Raw genomic sequence first — 23,321 nt, forward strand, 5'->3', positions numbered from 1 at the left:
GGTGGATGAGGCTGGATCTTGTATTTCTGGTGGGCAGGACCACGTCCGGTGGTGTGTTTTGGGGTGTCTGTGAACTTAGTATGATTTTAGGCAGCCTCTCTTCTAATAGGTAGGTTTGTGTTCCTGTCTTGCTAATTGTTTGGCATAGGGTGTCCAGCACTGTAGCTTGTTGGTTGCTGAGTGGAGCTGGGTCTTAGCGTTGAGATGGAGAGCTCTGGTAGAGCTTCTGCCGTTTGATATTACGTGGAGGGGGGAGGTCTCTGGTGGACCGGTGCCCTGAACTCGGCTCTCCCACCTCAGAGGCTCAGGCCTGACACCCGGCCAGAACACCAAGACCCTGTCAGCCACACGGCTCAGAAGGAAAGGGGGGAAAAAAAAAGATAGAAAGGAAATAAAATAAAGTTATTAAAATTTAAAATAAAAAATAAATATTATTAAAAATAAAAAAATTAAAAATAAAAAAAGAAGGAAAGAAGGAATAGCACAACCAAACCGAAGAAACAAATCCACCAATGATAACAAGTGCTAAAAAGTATACTTAAAAAAAAAAAACACGACTGACAGAACCCTAGGACAAATGGTAAAAGCAAAGCTATACAGACAAAATCACACAAAGGAAGAGAACAACCGAATCAATAAACAAATCTACCAATGATAATAAGATCTAAATACTAAATTAAGATAAGCATAAAACCAGAAACAAATTAGATGCAGAAAGCAAACCCCAAGTCTACAGTTGCTCCAAAGTCCACTGCCTCAATTTTGGGATGATTCGTTGTCTATTCAGGTATTCCACAGATGCAGGTACCTCAAGTTGATTGTGGAGATTTAATCCGTTGCTCCTGAGGCTGCTGGGAGAAATTTCCCTTTCTCTTCTTTGTTTGCACAGTTCCTGGGGTTCACCTTTTGATTTGGTCCTGCCTCTGCGTGTAGGTAGTCATCTGGCATCTGTTCTTTGCCCAGACAGGAGGGGGTTAAAGGAGCAACTGATTAGGGTGCTCTGAGTCACTCAGTCTTGGGGGGAGGGAGGGGTACAGAATGCGGGGCGAGCCTGCGGAGGCAGAGGTCGGCATGATGTTGCAACAGCCTGAGACACGCCATGTGTTCTCCCGGGGAAGTTGTCCTTGTATTGCGGGACCCTAGCAGTGGCGGGCTGCACAGGCTCCCGGGCAGGGAGGTGTGGACAGTGACAGTGCTTGCACACAGGCTTCTTGGTGGCGGCAGCAGCAGCCTTAGTGTCTCATGCCTATCTGTGTTGCCCATGCTGATAGCCGTGGCTCACACTGTCTCTGGAGCTTGTTTAGGCGGTGCTCTGAATCCCCTCTCCTCGCGCACCCCGAAACGATGGTCTCTTGCCTCTTAGGCAGGTCCAGACTTTTTCCCAGACTCCCTGCCAGCTAGCTGTGGGGCACTAGCCCCCTTCGGGCTGTGTTCACACAGCCAACCCCAGTCCTCTCCCTGGGATCTGACCTCCGAAGCCTGAGCCTCAGCTCCCAGCCCCTGCCTGCAGCGGTGGGTGAGCAGACAACCCTCTCGGGCTGGTGAGTGCTGGTCGGCTCCGATCTCCTGTGTGGGAATCTCTCTGCTTTGCCCTCTGCACCCCTGTTGCTGAGCTCTCCTCCATGGCTCTGAAGCTTCCCTCCCTCCCACCTCCCCATCTCCACCAGTGAAGGGGCCTCCTAGTGTGTGGAAACTTTTCCTCCTTCACAGCTCCCTCTCAGAGGTGCATGTCTCATCCTTATTCTTTTGTCCCTGTTTTTTCTTTTTTCTTTTGCACCTAAGCAGGTACGTGGGGAGTTTCTTGCCTTTTGGGAAGTCTGAGATCTTCTGCCAGCGTTCAGTAGGTGTTCTGTAGGAGTTGTTTTCCATGTAGATGTATTTCTAATGTAGTTGTGGGGAGGAAGGTGATCTCCACGTCTTACTCCTCTGCCATCATGAAGGTCCCCTTCAATGCATTTTAAACCTTTCTCTATTCCATAAGGGGAAAATGTTTTTTAAACCATATTTTACTCCTGAGAGAATAAAATCAATTACATATTATGCATTAGTGTGTACTCTCATGCTTTAATATTTTCCAATGAAACTAAATATCTAATTAATCACAAAGGAATGGAATTTTATGCTAAGCTACATGATTAAAGTGAGCAACTTCTAATATACATAAATCCACAAAAGTGTATTTCTTGTACAGTAATACTATTTCCACACTATAATTAGGAACATACCTGCTCAACATTCAAGCTTAATCAAATTAAGGATTGCTTAAACATTTTTAGATGGATAACTATATTGGTATGACCCATTTTACTTATAATCCACAATTATTAAAAAGTTAGAATCCAAAATACATCAGTGCCTTCAGGAGCAAATATTACTAGCAAAAATTGGAAATCTCCCTCCTTAAAAAACCATCCTACAAGTTATACTGCCTTGGATAGAATGATTTTTTTTTTAAGATGAAGAAATTTCAAACTTGGAGTAATATATTAAACTGATTAAAAAAAAACTGAAGGTAAAGTGTAATGTCATGTCCTGTTTTCGTATAAGGAACATATTCGTTGTATGTGAAAAACAAGGAGCTTGACTTGAAAAAATTATACATTTCCTAATCTCTTACATTCTCTGCAGTAGTGCAAAGATAACAATACTTATCCTGCATAAATACTTGTTTGTGGAGAGAAAATTAACTAAACTGACATATAATGGTATATACTTTATCTTCTTACCTCTCTCTCAGAGGAAGTGGCAATTATCTGTTAAATCTTGTATCTGTTTAAAAGATCTTACATTCTACCTGACCTGTGATCTCACTATATAAATTATTCCAAACTTTACTGTTGCTCTAATTTTTTCTTCACTCCTGTTTGCTTCACTGTAACTACTGACATACCCAAGTTTCTGCACAGTCCAATTTCCTGAAAGAGTGGTATACAGAGGCTATCCCTACATGCTCAACTCCCATTCATCCCCTAACAACCAAAGCTCCTCTGGCCAACTGACCTTGGCCAATTAAAGTTTTTCAGCCTCATTGTTCTTGATGACTTTACAGCATATCATGCAGTTAGACACCCTCTTTGAAACTTTTCATTTGTGTCATATATATATATCATACGTTCTTTTGTTGCCTACGTCTCAGAATGAAGCTTCTCAATCTTCTCCATTGGCTCCTACTCCTTACTCTTTAATGAAAAGTTGCTCAGAATTTAATTTGGGGCTTTCTTCTCATCTTGCTGTGCATGGTATCCCTGAGAGATTATGCACTCTGTGGCTTTGACTACAATTCATACGGTGATGACTCCCAAACCTGTTATCTCTCATTGAGAAAAACCTAAACCACACCTCAGACATGAAAATACTTTTACCAGCTATGTCTTCTGACATCCCCACTAAAAGAAAAATGTTTATTTCCTATTTCTCTTCTAAAACTCAGCTTGTAACATTCTATTTTAAGTTATTGTGGCAAAGACAGCTAAATAACCTCTAATATCTATCCTCCCCTTTTTTCTTAGTTAAAAGCCACACGTTTGGGCCAGGTGTGTGGCCTTCAAGAATAGAGACTACCATCCTGAGACCCCTGCATAGCTACATATGATCATGTGATGAGTTTCTGGCCAAAAGAAGCGAAGCAAAAGTGAAGGGTGCAACTTCTGTACAATATTTAAAGAAATAAAAGAGTCCTCTTTACTCATTTCCCACTCATCGAAATGCAGATATGATAAATGGCTGAAGCATCCATTGTGGACCATAAGGCAGGCCTGGCAACACAGGCCACCCATGGGGAATAAGAAAGTACCTGATATTAGAGAAACTTAACACCTCTGGGTGCCTACTCAAAGCTTTCACATGAGAGACATAAAATTCAATCTTGGTTTTTTTTGTTGTTTTTTTTTTTAAAAGCCGCTATGAACATTTAAGTATGAGTCTTTGTATGGACACATGCTTTCATTTCTCTTAGGTAAATACTGAAAGGATATCATAAGTAGATATATGTTTAATTTTTTGAGAGACTACCAAACTGTTTTTCTAAGTGACTTTGTTATGCTACAGTTCTACCAGCAGTATATGACACCTCTAGGTGCTGTATATCCTCACCAGTGTTGGGTATGGTCAGTCTTCTTAAATTTGTCTGTTCTGGAGGGTGTGTAGTGGTATCTCATTGTGCTTTTGATTTTCATTTCCCTGGTGACTACTGATGTTGAGCGTCTTTTTCTGTGCTTATTTACCATACATATAACTTTACTGGTATAGTGCTTGTTCAAAAATTTTGTTAAATTTTTTAATGGGTTGTCTGTTTTCTAATTATTGAATTTTGAGAGTCCCGTATATATTTTGGATACAAGTCCTTGATAAATTATATTATTTCCATATATTTTCAAAAAAAAAATTCAATCTTGTTTAAATCACTGTTATTGAGGGTTTTCTGATATCTTCAGCCAAACTTAATACAATCTTAAAAATTACAGTTAAATTACTGACTTCTTGCTTAGTTTAAAAATACTATATTTTGAAATCAGGTCAGGAAAAAAACATAATTAGAAATATTCGACATAATAGCCCAAGTTCATTGTCAAAAGAAAGATTCTTTAAAAAAAAGGAAGTCTGAAAACTTTCACTATCTGTAACATAAACAAAGTAACAAAGTGCTTTTTAAAATTTCAGGATTTTTCATATTTAAGTCTCTTTGAGAACTAAATAAAATAGAATGTCCATATGCTGGACAAAAATTTTAAATATCTGAAACATCATAAATATTTAATTTAATTTTGTTGGAAGCATGAATGACTCCAGGATATATTTAAGGACATATCAGGGAAGAAAAAACATGTCAGGAGTAGTGTTTCACTTTGGAGTTTATGCCAGGAACTGCACCACTGAAGTGACACCCAATTAAAGCCAGGCAGAACCTCCATGCTCATCACAGAGGGGAGCTGTTTCCCGGTATATCCAGTTGGTAGCTCTGACACAAAATTCTTAACTAGCTTAGTCCAATGGAACTGGGCTGAAAATTTAGAACAATTCCTTTGACAAAAAAAGACACTCTGAAGTTGGCTGGTTATATATTAGGTTTTAGAGAGGAATTTTTACATAGACCTCATTTTAGGGCTGGCTATGCCATTAAGGAATGAAAGAGGCAGCTAATAATCACAAAATGACTACTATAACCTGGAACTTTCATTTTTAAAAAGTACCATTAAATATTTTCTAACCTTGGGTAAGTTGCTTGACCTCTTAAAGACTCAATCTCCTTAACTATTAAGTGAAGGGGTATGTGGGATTATATGTATGTCTAATTTCCTAGACATACATATAATCCCACATGATTTTTCTACAGATATCCACATGCCTCACTCCCTCACCTGCTTCAAGTATCTAGTCAAATATGAACTTTTAGTGAGATCTACTGTGACTACCTTAATTATCATCTGACAGTTCACTAAAGCTCTGTACATTTTTCCCCTTTATTCTTTTTGTGCTTCAATTTGGCAAGTTTCTATTGCTATGTCTTCAAGTTTATTATTTCTTCTTCTGCAATGTCTACTTTCCTGCTAATTCCACCCAGTGATTTTCTGATATCAGATATTATATTTTTCATCTCTGGAGTTGGGCATGGTTCCTTTTTATATCTTCTATTTCTCTCCAAATTGTATTCATCTTTCCTCAAGCATCTGAACAGTTATAGTACCTGTTTTAATGTACAAGTATTTAATATACCTGCTAATGCTATCATCTGTCATTTCTCAGTTTATTTCTATTGCTAGTTTTCCTCCTTGTCAAAGTTGCCTGCTTCTTTGCATCTCTAATAGTTTTGGGTTGGATGCTTGACACTGTGATTTTTAAGTTGTTACATATCTGGATCTTTTTGTATTCCTCTTAATAGCACTGGGCTTCATTTGGCCAGCAGTAAACTCACTCACTGTTTTGGTTTCTTCAGAGGCTTTTTTAAAGTGTGTTTAAGGTGAGTGTAGGTAGGCTTTACTCTATGGAAAGTTTAGCTCCAATATTGAGGTGTCATCTTTTTGGGGTCTTTACTGAATGTCCCGAATGGTCAGTTGGAATTGTAAACTAAGCACAGTGGGAACCTGAATGCCTTTTAGCCATGTGTGAGCTCTGGGACTCATTCAGACCATAGGTCCTTGGTCATCCTTTACCCAACTTTGTGGAGTCTCATCCTATTCAGGCACAGCTTACTATTCAGCAAATACTCAAGGAGAAATCTATCGCTGATCTCTGAAGCTCTTTTGCTGCATAGTTTTCTCTCTCTGAAACTCTGCCCCATAATTTCCAGTCATCTCTGCCTCCTTATACTTCAATCCCTTTGCTTCCCTAAACCTCAATTCAGCAAGACAGCTGAGTTCAGCTTGATACATCCCACCCTGCTCTGTGGTCTGGAATGTGCCTTCAGCCAAAAAGCCAGGATAATCCTAGGGCTCAACTCATTTGTTTCCCTTCTATGAGGGATCACAGTACTGCACTGCCTACTGCCCAATGTCTAGAAACTTTTTTTGTTCTCCCATATATTTTGACCAGTTTATTAGTTATTTACAACAGGAATATAAATCTAGTCCCTGTTCCTCCATCACAGTCAGAAGCTAAAGTTCTATACGTTTAATTTGTGGCATTATCTACTAAAATTTACATCATCAATTATCAGGTCTTCATTTACTATTATCTTGGTATTATTTAAGGAATCAAATTAAAAGGCCTTCTATTATTTCAACTGTGTACTTACAGTGCTTTAGACTTAAGAGGTAATATATAAACATGTAAGATAAAAGTGGCTAGTATTTTTTAAAGAGATATCATTTATGAAGGATCCTGCTTTTTAAAGTTTTCATCTCCATTACAGACATTTTCATCAAGAGTTCCAATTTAATGTTCATAACATTTCCAAAACATAGGGTAAACAGATGTCATAGTTTTTAGTGGGTTCCTTGTTTTGAAGGATATATAGATTCTCTAGAAGATCATTTAGAATTTTGTGATAATACATTATCTTCATGTGAAACATGCTTTTATTCTGGCTTGGCCTGCCCTACGTGCCTATATCACTGAAATAGCGCTGTTCTGCTGTCAACACATTTCCAGCCATCAAGCACATGTTCCCCCTGCAGCCAGCTACTTAAGATTGGTTAATTGAGATTGGAAGAGGATGTCTGCTTCTTGATGAATAATTAAAAAGCAAAATCAAGCCCAGTGCAATATCGCCAAGCCTCAGTCTTCATGTGCCAGTACTACTACATAACTTGGCGATGAACTTAAGACTAACTTTGGACCTTAGGTTGAGAATATAAAAACTAAAAATTATTTTAATAAGAATTCAAGCATAAATTAACACATATCTCCACTTGTAAAATTCAGTTAAAAAATTAAAACGTGCATTTCACAACAATGTGAATACACATCCTCCTCAACTTAAAATGGGTTATGTCCTGATAAACCCATCATAAAGTGAAAATATCTTAAGTTGAAAATGCATTTAATACACCTAACCTACTGAACTTCAGAGCTTAGCCTAACCTACCTTAAATGTGCTCAGAACACTTACATTAGCCTACAGTTGGGCAAAATAATCAAACACAAAGCCTATTTTATACTACATAGTTGAATAACTCATGTAACTTACTGAATACTGTACTGAGAGTAAAAAACAAAATGGTCGTATGGTTGTGAGTGTTTTGGTTGTTTACCCTCGTGGTTGCATGGTTGACTGAAAGCTGTGGCTCACTGCCCCTGCCCAGCATCACCAGAGAATCCCACCTCATATCGCTAGCCTGGGAAAAGATCAAAATTCAAATTCGAAGTATGGCTTCTACTGAATGCATATTGCTTTCACACCATCATAAAGTCGAAAATCTGTAAGTCAAACCATGATGAGTTGGGAACCATCTGTATACTTAACACAATTGAACTATACACTTAAAAAGATTAAGATGGTAAAAGTAAAAAACAACAAGAAAAAAGGTTTGTGAAAGGCTACGAATACCTTACCAAATTCATTATAGCTTATGATACAATGTAAGTAATAATTAAAATAGTGATAACCACATTTAGAAGTAGATACAAATTCAAAGGACTCATAAAGCATTTTTAAATTAAAACTAAAACAGGAACTGTATACTCTAATTAAAAATAAAACAGAAAATTTTGAAACATAATTCTAAATAAAGAAAATGATTAGTACAGAGCATTCTCAAGAAAAGAGAGAACAATACCAACAAGCTTTCCAAAGAAGTGAAAATGGTGGCATCCAAGGGGCAAGATACATTGGTCATAAAGAAGAAATGTTATACCCAGGGATTTTTACTTTCTACAAATGCCCACAGTCCAAAAACAAGCAAGCACAGGCATCAGTTTGATAACTGTTCATTGTTATGCTAGCTTGAGTAAATATCTGGTGATACATAGACATCCTCACCTATAAGGAAAATACCTACAGGATATATAACCTAAGGGTTCTAGAGATGGGGAAACACTAAAGACGGAAAAAGCAAATATCCACAACTCAAATGCAAAGAACTACAGTTCACATTTGTAATTTGAAATAAAGAATAATGTGTTGTTTGCTGGATCATATGTTAGTTCTATTTTTAGTTTTTTAAGGAACCTCCATACTGTTCTCCATAGTGGCTGTACCAATTTACATTCCTACCAACAGTGTAGCAGCGTTTGCCTTTCTCCACACCCTCTCCAGCATTTATTGTTTGTAGACTTTTTCATGGTGGCCATTCTGACCAGTGTGAGCTGATACCATATGATTCAGAAATCTCATTCCTGGGCATGTATCCAGAGAAAACCATAATTCGAAAAGATACATGCACCCCAATGTTCACTGCAGCACTATTTACAATAGCAAGGACATGAAAACAACCTAAATGTCCATCAATAGAGAAATGGATAAAGATGTGGTACATATTTAAAATGGAATATTAGCCATAAAAAAGAACAAAATAATGCCATTTGCAGCAACATGGATGGACCTGGAGATTATCATACTGAGTGAAGTAAGTCAGACAGACAAAGACAAATATCATATGATATCACTCATATGTGGAATCTAATTTTGAAAAATGATATAAATGAACTTATTTACAAAACAGAAACAGACTCAGATTTCAAAAACAAACTTATGATTACCAAAGGGGAAATGTGGGGGGGAGGGATAAATCAGGAGCTTGGGATTAACACACACACACACACACACACACACACACACACACACACTACTATATATAAAATAGATAACCAACAAGGACCTACTGTATGGCGCAGGGAACTGTATTCAACATTCTGTAATAACCTATATGGGAAAAGAATCTAAAAAAAAATGAATATATGTATATGTATAATTGAATCACTATGCTGTACACCTGAAAATAATATAACATTTTAAATCAACTATACTCCAATAAAATTTAAAAACTAAAAAAATAAAATTTTAAAAGAAGAATAATGTGTTTATGTTTTTAGATTATCTATAAAGTAATAATTACTGATGAGAAATTATGTTTGGGGTTTTTCTTAATTTCTTCAAAATAAAATATTAATTTCTTATAATTAAGTGGGAAAGTATATGAAAGCAAAATAAATCTCAGATATTAACCGATATCATTCATGAATTGATAGGTAACCAATATGAGATGTGAATTTATCTATAAAACTTCTCCATGCATATAGCAAATGCATTCTAAAATCTATGATATTTTCTACATAGTTCTGTCATGTAATTTCATTTAAATAAGTATTTTCTGTCATCTTTACTCATCCTTAACAATTACTTTACATCAATTATCAAGTGTGATTTAAAAAACTGGACTAAATAGTAAAGCAGGAGGTCAGAATATGTGGTTAATATCATATAAAATTAAACTTATTTTTATCAATTGATACTTAGTGGACATTTATTTTATCTTATTAAGAGGTGATATTTATAAACCATTATGTAACCTACCAGTTCAAGAGATCTAAAGTCTGAAACTTAGCATGGTATCTAAATGAAGTATCTAATTTTATATTAAAAAATCAATACAAGTTACAGATCATCTTCCTATGATACAAAAAATAAGCAAAAGCATTTTTATCAATTGGTAAAGAAAATCTCAACATATCAAAAGGCTTGTGGATACTGACAGGTGGAAGTCTAATGATTCCACAAAATAAACTAACATCCTATTTTAAGAAAAGTAATAGAACACAGAATAATAGTTATGTATAAAACTCCACAAAAATGTATGTTAGCATTTTTACTGCTGTTGTTTTTAAATATGATAAGGAAACTAACTTTTCCTCTAAACCACAAATGTTAGCTTTAACTTCCTTGTGTATATGATCATATTTTAAATTCCTTAAGGGCAGGGATCATGTCTTATTAATATTCCTACCCTCAAAATTACTTACAACAGAGTCTTGCCCATTATAGATATTCAATAAGTGTTTTCGAGTTACTGAAAAAATAAAAACTTTTTTAATATGGTTGGGGATATATGAGTTATATGGAATAAAGCTGAATATCTAAGGGAAAACATTAGAAATTTAAAACACTACTTAAAATGAAATCATAAAGTGGGTTTTTTACTTCTTTTTTTCCGATTTGGATTCCTTTTGTATCTTTTTCTTCTCTGACTGCTGTGGCTAAAACTTCCAAAACTATGTTGAATAATAGTGGTGAGAGTGGGCAACCTTGTCTTGTTCCTGATCTTAGTCCATCAACAGATGAATGGATAAAGAAGATGTGGCACATGTATACAATGGAATATTACTCAGCCATAAAAAGGAAATGAAATTATGTTATTTGTAGTGAGGTGGATGGATCTAGAGTCTGTCATACAGAGTGAAGTAAGTCAGAAAGAGAAAAACAAATACCATATGCTAACCCATATCTATGGAATCTAAAAAAAAAAAATGGTCATGAAGAACCTAGGGGCAAGACGGGAATAAAGACACAGACCTACTAGAGAATGGACTTGAGGATATGGGGAGGGAGAAGGGTAAGCTGGGACAAAGTGAGAGAGTGGCATGGACATATATACACTATCAAATGTAAAACAGATAGCTAGTGGGAAGCAGCCGCATAGCACAGGGAGATCAGCTCGGTGCTTTATGACCACCTAGAGGGGTGGGATAGGGAGGGCGGGAGGGAGGGAGACGCAAGAGGGAAGAGATATGGGGACATATGCATATGTATAATTGATTCACTTTATTATAAAGCAGAAACTAACACACCATTGTAAAGCAATTATACTCCAATAAAGATGTTAAAAAAATTTTTTTTAAATAAATAAAACAATTTTTAAAAAGTGGGTTTTTAAATTATACAAAAGGAAATAAAAAAATTGTTTTATGGAAGAATATTTATGTTTTATATTTGCATAGGTGATCTAGCTAACAAAGAGAAGGGGGAGGAAAGAAGATTGAGATGTAGGGTGGATTGCAAGAATTCACTTTAAGCAGGAACATAATGATATTATTGGGAGATGATTCTCCATGGGTCTCTTGTGTTTTTGCCTGTCTTACAAATAGAGGCAGTCAATGCCTTTGTTCCCAATGTTATTTTCAAGGATATCTGTACAGTGTACAGCCTCAGAAGACAAAGATATTGTCTTCCTTCTGAACAAAGAGCAGGTTTGCTTACAATCTTTTAAGGTACATATAGGGCCTCCCACTGGAGAAAATGGCAGGCATAATTTCTACCCATTATAAAGGTTCAGGTTCCTCTCCTGTAATATAATCCACTGTATACAGGTATCACTTGGCCCTCTTTGTGCCACCCTGTAGGAATTAGGCTTAGGGCAGGGACACAAAAAAATGCTAATACTTCGGTAACCGCTAATGCTATAGATTACATAAAGTCCTTTGTCTCCATTCCAGGATTCTTGTGCCTCTGGGCAGCATTCACGAAATTATGGCCTGGATAACTGCTTAGCTTAGAGGTAGGGTGAAATCACAGACCCTTTAGAATTCTTGACACATACCTGTTATTGTTTTTGTTTTTATAGGGCTGCTGGCATATTCAGAGGCCTGATATGATTGTTGCTTTGCCAAGGGCGCACTTCCAACAGACACCTCATCCTCCTTCCTTCTGCTAATTGGCATAACAAGAGGAACAGCTATCACAGGCTGCTGGAGAGAGTCAAATGAAAAACTGAATTATTTACTATTTCTTAAGCAGAGAAGGTTAAACATAGCATCACTGAAGAAAGTCCATCACATGTTGTGGTTGAGGCTTTATTGTTTTTTAGTTAATAATCACCCATAATCCCCATCCACCCAAAGATAACCATCATTAGCATTTTGATACATTTTCCCCCAGTGTCTACATATTTTGTTTTCAATTGAGGTATAATTGAGGTACATCTTTGTTAGTTCCAAGTGCATGACACAGTGATTTGATATTTCTGTACATTACAAAATGATCACCATGATATGTCTAGTTATCATCTGTCACCATACAAAGATATTATAATTGACTACATACCCCATGCTATACATGGGTTTTATTATTTTAAATCAATGAATCAATCAATCTCTCTTGCCCTCCCTCTTGGTCACTGTCTCACACACACTCACACAGGAACATTTAACAATTTCAATTTTAAATTAGAATTCTGTGCGAAAACCAAGAGAGCTTGGAAATAAAGTTTAACATAAATTTTAGTAAGAAGTATAAAGGTAACATGTTAGAGGCAAATCAAAAGTAAAATTAACTTTGAAAATTATGATCACTAGTAAATGAAAAGTTATCCTTATAAAATGATATTTTAGGGAAGTACTTCTATAAACTGATTAGGTACATGTTAATATGGACAATCCAATTTTTTTTGAGAATTGCTGAAAATCTCTATATTGTGTCTGACAAAGTGATATCCACAGCATATTTAGAAAGCACAGAAAAATATCTATAGTTAGAGAAAGCTGGAAAACATTACGATCCTATATTGAATGCATGAGTGCTGAGCTGGACAATAAAGCAGCTGTTTCATCTTTATTCACTGAAATAAAGTCTGATGTTACTGCTGATGACGCCCAATACAATCTTGTCAGATTTTTGGCCAAAAAAAAAAAAGTTATTTTTAAGTTTGCTTCAGGATCAAAGATCAATGTTGAACTGAGTGGAAAACAATCATCAAATGTTGGGTTTTAGCCACAAATTGAGGAGGAAATTGCAGCTTGGGAAACAACAGATGATAACTGTGATACAGCTGCATCAGATGGTGAATCTGGAGGGGGTTGGTTAGGCTGGAGTGTGGTCTACAACATCCACACTTTTATAGATCCAACTTTAAGTTTCACCCAACTTATGATAACTATTTAATATTATTTAAATTATGAATAAATATTTCAATGAGAACATAGTTACATTATATAACCATATACTATAATGGAAAAAAAGCCAAATTATTTTACAAGTTATTCCCTATGGTGAGTAAAAGGACAAGAAAACTGATAATGAGAAAATGAAGGATTAAATATATTGTGGGAAACACCACAACGCAGAATATCTGCTTTCATGTTAAGTATTTAGTCAAACTGATAATATTTTTACAAATCTAAATAGGAAATAATATTTAAGAGCTAGATAAGAAATGCTGAGTCTAATTTAAACTTGCTCATCTATAAAACAAGGGGGTGGAGATGTCTACTAGAAAATCCCTTTATGCTCTAACACTTAGTGATTCCATAATCCCTTGAATTTCCTGGACATCACTTATAAACCTGGAATTAATGAAGCACTCTAAGAAGTTAGGATCAAGTTTAGAATCAAAATTAATATATAATATGTAATTACAGAAAAATTCCGTGCTGTATAGTGTGATATTTAATTCATGCACAATAGGTGAAAGATGAGATTGATGGAAGATATGCTATTGGAAATACCCAGCAACAAACAAACAAACAAATCTTTCTTTTGGTGGTTGAGACTTTGAGTGCATTTTCACATCGGTAAAAATACAGTAAAAGGCCAAATAAAAACCCTTTCTAACAAGAGAGCAAGGCTCTTACATGTCTCTACACGGCTGTATCCAAAATACCTTTAACAGTGAGCAATAGAGACCCTTCATAAATATTTGCTGAATGATTGCTAATATAGTTCCTATATGTCAGGCATGAAGAGATACTGGAAAAAGAGTAAAAGATGAGTGATTCCCACCACTTTTTTTGGAAATATGACTACCCCAGTCAAAAATATCAAAAGAAGGAGCATTTATTTTTAGCAACCACCTGTTGCTCTGCTTACATTCTTCTGCCTTCTGGTACGGGATATTCCCCCAAATTTCCATTGTACCCTAGTCCCATATCTGCCCTATTGTTGCCCCATCAATATCCCGTGGTCCCAAAATACCTAAAAAGCCTTTTGTCCCTCTTCCTATAAAATTTTCCTTTATTATTAATTTAATAAATGTAAAAATATAGGAAATTATGAAGAATAAAAGAACATCCATATTTTCATTATAACCAATAATTACTGGCAATTAACATTTTATCATATTTGCTTTTTTTAAGGAGAAAAGTAAAATATTACAGATAAAGCTAAAATCCCCTCTGACTGCTAACTGCCCATTCCTCCCAGAGTCAATCACTATTATGATATTGATACAATCCTTTAATATTTTACACCCATATTAACTTACACATATGTCATATATATAGTTTATATATAATATATACTATATATAATATGTGATATGTGATAATATATAATATGTAATATATGCAGGGTGGTTTGGGAAAAATATAAGTACTCTCATATTGCATATGTCCTTGGGAAATTGATTTTTGCGTTAAATAGAATTTTGAGACTTCCATACTAAAACCTATTGAATAATTTTTAACAAAAAAAAATACATCATGTTAACGTGCCATGCTTTATTTATCTACTTTGTTAGAGACAGTCATTTAGGTTGTCTCCAATTTTACACCATTGCAAAGAATTCTGCAGGGACAGGCTTATACATGACTCCTTAGGCTCATATGAATGTCACTGTAAGAACACAGCTCTATCAAAAAGTGGAATTTTGGGGTCATAGGCTACAGTCATGTGTAATTTTATTAGACACTGACAAGTTTATTAATTTTCACTCACAACAGTAGTATATGAGTTCATCCATTTTCTACATTTTCACCACTACTGAATACTAGGCTTTTTTCACACAACAGATTTTAAAAGTGAAGATGATTAGTTATGGGTTGACAGGTATTGAAACTGGGCAATAAGGTCATAGGGTTCAACTATACTCTCAATTTTCCATGTTGGAGAAAATGTAGAACTGAAATAGTAGATTAAAGGCATTTTCAAAGCATATTTTTGAGATATGCTGAACTGTAGCAAAATAGTAATACTATGAAGTGCTGACGAAAATATAAACTGTACACCAATTCTGGAATCAAACTGGCAATATTACAAAGGCCTTAAAATATGCTAAACCACATGCCTAAAGTTACTAGTTATACTTCTAAAAATATATTCTAAGTGAATAATTAAAGAAAAATGCAAATACGAAGATATTGATCCCAATATTATTTGTAACTGAATGATTAGGATTATGGGTATTTGTTAGTTTATCTTTTAAATGAAACTACTAGTTTTGAACTTAGAGAAATATTTATATTTAACTTAAAAATACTTATGAACCAATATAATAAAAATAAAATAAAAAATCAAAATCTTTGAAGGTACTTGGTATCAATCAAACAAATGTATAATTTACTTAAGCTGCTAGAACGCTACCTGAAATTCAGGGATATCTATGGTGTACTGGAGATAAGTGCATCACTTATAAAATAACCAATGAAAAATTTCTAATACAATGAAATATCATTCAGCCCTAAAAAATAAGAAAATCTTGCTATTTGTGACAACATGGATGGACCTTGAGGCCATTCTGCTATGTCAAACAAAGAAAGACAAATACCGCATTTATATGTGGAATCTAAACAAAACAAAACCCAAAAAACCCCAAACATCAAACTCTACATACAGAGAAGAGAGGGTGTTTGCCAGAGACAGGGGGATTGGGGGAGGGGGGTGTGTAATGGGTAAAGGCAAAGTACTAACTTCCAGTTATAAAATGTAGTGTACGATATGATGACTATTGTTAGTAATATGTACTGTATATTTGCAAGTCACTAGGAGAGTAAATCTTTTCTCAACACAAGGGAAAAAATTATTTAACTATGCGTGGTGATGGATGTTAACTAGACTTATAGTGGTGATTTTGCAATATATACAAATATTGGATTGTTATGTTGCTACCTGAAATTAATATACTGTTATATATCAATTATATCTCAGTAAGAAAAAAAATTTACAACTAAATTTTTCTCAAATTGTCCCTGCCATTAGTCCTAACTTCTCCATTACTCATACTCCATATTGTGTTAAACTTTCTAAAATCCAAGTCTATTTATATTAGTTTCCTATACTTCCTCTGTACCCTTTGGGATAAAGTCTCAAACACTTACCATTACAAATAAAATCTTTTATGAATTGGCTTTCAATTTCTACCAGTCTCTATAAGAACACTTGGCTCTAGCCTGGAAACACTGAAGGTCCCTTTCTTGCCAAGTTACTCCATCGTCTCTGCCTCTGCTCACAGTTTAGTCTAGAACAATCTTCCTTGTCTGGCTTACTTTTATGATGCTCAGCTCAATTGTCAATTCCTCCTTCTAACACCCATCCTCACCTGATCATGAGAATGTTTCCTTTTATGTTTTCATATACTCCTGTAAATACATCTAACATAGCAATTACAGTCAGCCCTCTGTTGATCTGGAACCCAAGGATACAGAGGGCCAACTGTACTACACCAAGGGACCTAAGCATTGTGGATTTTGGTATCCACAGGGGAGGGAGGACTGGAACCAATCCCCTGTGGATACCAAGGGAGGTACCAAGAATGGCATTACTACTATATTCCTTCACATTATCAAATACACTAAATACCTCTAGAGGAAGGGATATTCTCAACCACGATTTCTGTTTCTATAGCTCCAGTACCTAGCATACTGCACTGTATTCTGTAAGTATTTGATAAAAGGAAGCATGAAATGGAGAAGGGATGGCAGAAGTTTCAAATGAAATTAGGACAACATGAAGAAAAACTTTTAAAAAGATGCTCCTTGAGACACGGGTTGCACTTTTTTAGTTAATTTTTATATTCTTATGTAAACATAAAATTATACACTTTTCTCCTATAAATTAGCTTTAAGTTACCTCAGAAAAAAAATACAAAGCTATTCCAAGTAGAATGTTACAAAATTACAATTAAGTCAATGGGAAAATGCAATTCAATATCACATAAATTTGGCCTCAAAAATTCTTAGTTCTGAGATATACTAGATGTGTGAAAATAGGTAAGTTAATCTCAATAAGCATCAGTTTCTTCATCTTTAAAATGGGAATAATAAAACCCATCTGTCAGAATTACATTTAAGTATCATGACCTACATAGAGAATTACACGTAAGTATTCAGGAGACTATAATTAGCTCCTTTTGCTTTGTAATTTAGACCCCTTTAAACACACACATATCCCAAGTATTTTGCACCAACCATCCCAATACCAGAGTTAGGCACACTCAATGCATGTTTGTTGAATAAACCTACAGATGAAGAAGAAATGTAGAGATAATGAAAATGAAAGCTAACATTTCCTAAGCAATTATTATGTATTGGACACTCTGAGAACAAACATGTAGGCACTATGAGGGAAAATAAGCCAGTAAAATAGGACTACCTAACCTAGTCTCTCTAAAGTATCTGCTTTACAAGCAATTGTAGACCAAGTCCCTTTAACAATCAATGCAACTCTACTTTGAACTGTAATTTCTTGTACAGAAATTAAAGAGTATAATTGCTTGAAAGGGGTAGAAGAATTCTGGTTCCTCCATAAACAAAATCAACAGAAGAAATATATAACTCTAACAAATAAGAAAAAAAATTATTTAGAGAATTATAAAAATTTCTCACCTGCTGCATATGTTTACTGGTTCGCTTCTGAGGTTGATAAATGAGCCAGGTGTATAAGATAGGGTCAATATTAACTGCTAGTCCTTGTACATTACAAAGAAGTACGGCACCTAAAAAACAAGATTTTTAAATTGTTACATTCCTCCTAAAAATAATAAGCTTGATGTCACTTTACACCAATTAGTAGGAGAGCCATAATAAAAAAGATGAACAACAGTTAAGTGTTGCCAATGATGTGGAGGAATTCAAACCTTCATACATTGCTGGTGGGAACATAAAATAGTGCAAATAATTTGGAAAACAGTCTGGCATTTCCTCAGAAAGCAAAATATACAGTTACAATATGACCCAACAATTCTATTCCTAGGTATATACCAAGAGAACTGTAATCAAATATCCACGTAAAAACTTGTACACAAATTTTCATAGCAGCATTATTCACAATAGCCGAACAGTGGGAAAACATGAATGTCCATGAATTGCTGAATGGATTAGCAAAATGTAGTAGAATCACACAATGGAAAACTATTTATCCATGAAAAGGAATGCAGTACTGATACATGCTATAACATGGATAAGCCTTGAAAACATGCTAAGTGAAACAAGCCAGTTACAGAAAACCACATATTATACAATTCCGCTTACATGAAATGGCCAGAACAGGCAAAACCATGAAGAAAAAAGTAGATCAGTGGATGCTGGGGCCTGGGGGGAGGAAAGAATGGGAAATAACTGCTAGTAGATATATGGTTATTTTGGGAGTGATGAAAATGTTCTGTAATTAGAAAATGGTGATTGTTGTACAACCTTGCAAATATACTAAAAACCACTAAATTATGCACTTTAAAATAATGTACTTTATGGAATTTGAATTATATCTCATTAAATGTGCATTTGCCTTTAAAAAATAATAATAAACTTTATTTTTTAGGCAAACAGCAATTTCTATATTGGCCATGAGAAGGGAATATTATCTCCCTTTTTTGTTTATATTACAGAACTAACTCATGATATGAAAGGAAGCATTATTATAACCACTTAATAAATCACTGTAAATTACAGCTTTAAATGTTCATAAGCAGAGAGAGAGAGCTGCCTAGATGAAATGCAGGCTAACATTCTGACATGAAACACAAAGACTGAAGTGTAACAAGTTGCAATTCCATCCTACTAACTAAAACATTTTTGTCCCTCTCTAATAAAAAGTAGCTCACATAAACTTAACTAAAGCAGAATATTCCATTCTTAATTTATGTGGGGCAGGTCATGTATATCCATAAATAAGATTTTGCATTTCTACATATATTTTTTGATAAAAATAGTATTAGCTCCACTAGGATGTATAGAATATGAAGGAAGGGATATTAGTCAGTTTTGCTCTCAACTGTATCTCCAGCATCTGAAAAAGTACCTTCCACGTGGTAGGAGCTGAAAAAAGAATCACAATAAATGGTAGACAGATTCTCAGGTTAGCTGAAAAAAGCCCATTTGTTCTATAATATTGCAGAAAATTAAAACAGCTAGTACAATTAGTATAATTAGTATTAATACCAAGTCCTATGAAAAGTGAACCACAAAGAGATTGAGATACAAGGATGGAGGAGAGGAAGCAAGCAAAAGAGAAATTTCCTCCTTTTTCAAAGCTTTGCACAGAATTTTCAAACGAAATTTGCCATGTGTACTCCTGTTCTACTTTACATTGCTACTTCTCCCAGGAACCCAAAATCGGTATAGATTCCTAGGCAACATGCTGAGACAACATAAGCAATCCCTCCTTCCATGTAACAAAGCATGTGCTAGTGAGCAATGATTCACTCAAATACACATATCAGAAAGGAATGATGGGGAGAAGCTAAATACAAGATGACTGCAAAACAGGGGGGTCATAACTGAAGTCAATTGGAAAATACAATTTAATATATATTTTTTCCTGTAATAGAATGCAGATTCCTCATAAGAACCTAAATTCTCCTATTTCTCAAATACCACTAGTATACAGAATAAAGGCTTAATATGCTATATTATATTAAGGAAAATAAAATAAGACTTTCCCAAAATTATATCCAGTTTTCAAACAATTCTAACAGCTCTACTATGCCAGAGACTATCAACTCCACAAACTAACAAAAATATAGTATCTAGATATATGAGTATATATAGCAAGAGCTAATTTGAATAGTGTTCTTGTTTTATAACAACTCATTCTATCAAAATGTTACTAGGTGAGAAACAGAATTTGGCCTGAAATATGAAAGACTATTAATCAAATCCTTTTTATTTTAAAGAAATGTGTTGAACACATTTAAATAGAGTTCAAAAATTCATTTAAATTCAAGAATACATAATTCAATCATAAAAGTTAAAAGACTTTTCTAAAATCCATATACAGAAATAAAATTACAATTAGATTTAAATTACTATGAACTGCTTGCTGTCACATGAGCCCACAATAATATATTTTATAATTAATATCACATAAATATTAAAGACACCAAAATAATACATGGTTAACAATAAAGAATGTATTTTGTCAAAAGAAGGAATTACCACAAGAAAAAAACTTTGGGATCCAGAAGACAAAGGATCCAACACGGGAAAAAAGTGACCAAGGATGACAATAGTGAATTAGTGACAAGTACATGGAAAACTTAGAAACAACAAACAATTATTAAATACAGGAAAAACAAATGTTATAAAGGAAAGGATAACAAACCATAGGATAAACATGACCGTGCCATGAATAATATCTACAGACAGAACTATGTAAATTCTGAAAAAAATGAATTCATTGATTAATCAAATGTATAATACAACAATATCATACATTTGATTACCGGGAGTATGGGTACATCAGAGGAATGTGTGATGGGAGCTGAAGAGGGTAAAAGTTAGCCAATTATCATTTTCCACAGTTAGACAGCAATGAATAATGCTGTAAAATGAACAATCAAGAAAGAGCAAGAAAAGCCAAGTTATTTAAAAACATGGATGTAAACACCAAAATAATTACTAAAAAGACTTTTGAAAAGGGAACATTAAAAAACAGGTGCAGGTGACATGAGGGAGAATATAACTGGGATTCTCAAAATGGGGACAACAGAAAAGAGGGGCAGATGAGCTTTAGATTTTCTTGCTGAGGAATATCCTTATAGCCACTAGCAAAATGCAGAATAAATTTTTCTCTTTGAAAAAAGTCTCCAATTCATTGTAACATAACAGCTACAAATTAAGATCTGTGAATGAGTCCCATAACAAAAAAATCAGCAAGCACTGCAGAAGGTAAGTGAGCAAGAGCCAGAAAAAAGAACTAACAAATTTAGACTTTCAAGCACTGAAGGTATTTGAATACAGAAAAAGAGCTACGGGGACTTCGCTGGTGGCGCAGTGGTTAAGACTCCACGCTCCCAAGGCAGGGGGCCTGGGTTCGATCCCTGGTGCAGAAACTAGATCCCACACACGTCGCAACTAAGAGTTTGCACTCCACAACTAAGGAGCCAGCGAGCCGCAACTAAGGAGCCCACCTGCCGCAACTAAGACCCAATGCAACCAAATAAATAAATAAATATTTTTTTAAAAAACAGCTATGTAGAAAACGTTTAAAATACAAAAGTATGCAATCATGAAGGGGAACAAACAATGAGAAAGTATCAGCGAAGAACACATTTTAAAGAAAAATGGAAACTACAGAAATGACAGATTTAGTTTTTGAAGTAAAAAACTCATTGGACAGGTTAAATAGCAGATTAGATACAGTTGAAGAGAAAATTAATAAAATAGAAGAAACACAATAAGATAATTTAGAATGTATCTGAGATAGAAAAATGAAAGAAAACAGTTAAAATGATGTTAAGAGATATGAGGACTGAGTAAGAAGAACAAACATGTATCTAATTAGATTCCAGAGGGAGTTACTAAGGAATGAGAAGAGGTAATATTGTTAAAAAATAATGGCTGAGGGACTTCCCTGGTGGTCCAGTGGTAAAGTATCCGTCCTCCAATGCAGTGGATGCAGGTTCGAAACCTGATCAGGGTACTAAGATCCCACATGCTGCGGGGCAACTAAGGCCGTGCGCGACAACTACTGAGCTCGCATGCCTCAACAAGAGAGCCCACGCACCACAACTACAGAGCCCACATGCCGTGGAGTCCACGCACCACAGCTACAGAGTGAAAAACCCATGTGCCACAACTAGAGAGAAGCCCGCACACTACAACGAAGAACCCGCATGATGCAACTAAGACCAGATACCGCCAAAAAAAAAAGAAACAAAGAAAAAAATGGCTGAGAATTTTACAGAATTGCCAAAAGATATTAAGCCTCACACCTAAGAAGCCCAATGAATCCAAACTGGATAATTAAAAATAAACCTATATTAAACAAACAAACAAACAAAGAAGAAACAAAACACTGAAGAGAAAAAGAACAGAAAAGAACCTTAAATAAAAAGAAAGATCTCCTGAGGTATAGAAAAGCAAATAAATTGACAATCAACTTCTTAGCAAATAGTCAATGGTATTCATTACGTGATTTTTCTTCAAAACTTACATATATTCTTTTGTTTGCACCAAGTGTTACCATTAAAAGATGATAAAAGAAGAAAATGAATAAATTAAATTGATTTTTAAAAGTAAATATATCAGGATAAGTTTTGTTCTAATATTATACATCTCAAGTACAAGCCACATAGAAACTATTTTTTAAATTATGATGAAAATATGCAAAAAAGAACCTATATAAACAAAGCAGTTATAAATTTAAAAGAATACAAACTGCAAAAGACAAGTAAATTAAGGAATTACAGACTTCTCCATATGAGGCAAGTTATTTTAATAGTCTTTTCATATGTGCCAAAAACTAAGCATGTTGAGTGAATTTTTTAAAACTTTCTCAGTAAGTTATTAGCACACCTTTAAAATTGGGATGGTAGAGAAAGGGAAAGGAAAACAAATGTAAATAGGTAAATATTTTCACATGGACAACTAATTCTGAAAGTCTTATTTTATTATAATGAAAAAGTTAAATACTTCACCAACAAATATTCATTTAAGTCACATAATTGCATTATACCAAAAATGACTAAATGACTTATAGCCAGGCTTGAACTTTATGAATGTTAAACAGGTAATAAAAGAGAATAATCTATTAATTTAACAACTTAGCTAAAATTATAATTTAGAGATAATGTTCTTCTAAATTTAAAGGGATATTTTTATATTATATTCAATTTATGAGACACAGCCTTTAAAAATAACACACAAGTTTTGACATATAAGTGTGCAGACAATTAGTGTGATAGTTGACTCAGAACAGATCCTCCATAAATCACTAAAATTTGGCAATATATTATTCTGTTTAA

General features: G+C 34.7%; 1 protein-coding gene across 15 annotated transcripts in view; it reads right to left on the minus strand.

The window, feature by feature from the left end:
* The window catches only part of VPS13B (vacuolar protein sorting 13 homolog B), a 765,850-nt gene that overhangs the window by 436,994 nt on the left and 305,535 nt on the right, over nt 1-23,321 (minus strand). For 14 of the 15 annotated variants that reach the window (XR_014236520.1, XM_082364176.1, XM_082364168.1 and 11 more), the window contains 2 exons: nt 17,965-18,074; nt 11,970-12,117 (listed from right to left, as the gene is read on the minus strand). Coding sequence is in view for 14 of the 15 variants with exons in the window: in XM_082364176.1 (XP_082220302.1) it covers nt 11,970-12,117; nt 17,965-18,074 (258 nt within the window). In the remaining variant the exon portion in view is untranslated. The remainder of the gene's footprint in view (nt 1-11,969; nt 12,118-17,964; nt 18,075-23,321) is intronic. The other variant, XM_082364180.1, reaches the window with a different exon arrangement.

Source organism: Balaenoptera borealis (assembly GCF_965194805.1).
Source record: "Balaenoptera borealis genome assembly, chromosome: 17".
NCBI lineage: Eukaryota > Metazoa > Chordata > Mammalia > Artiodactyla > Balaenopteridae > Balaenoptera > Balaenoptera borealis.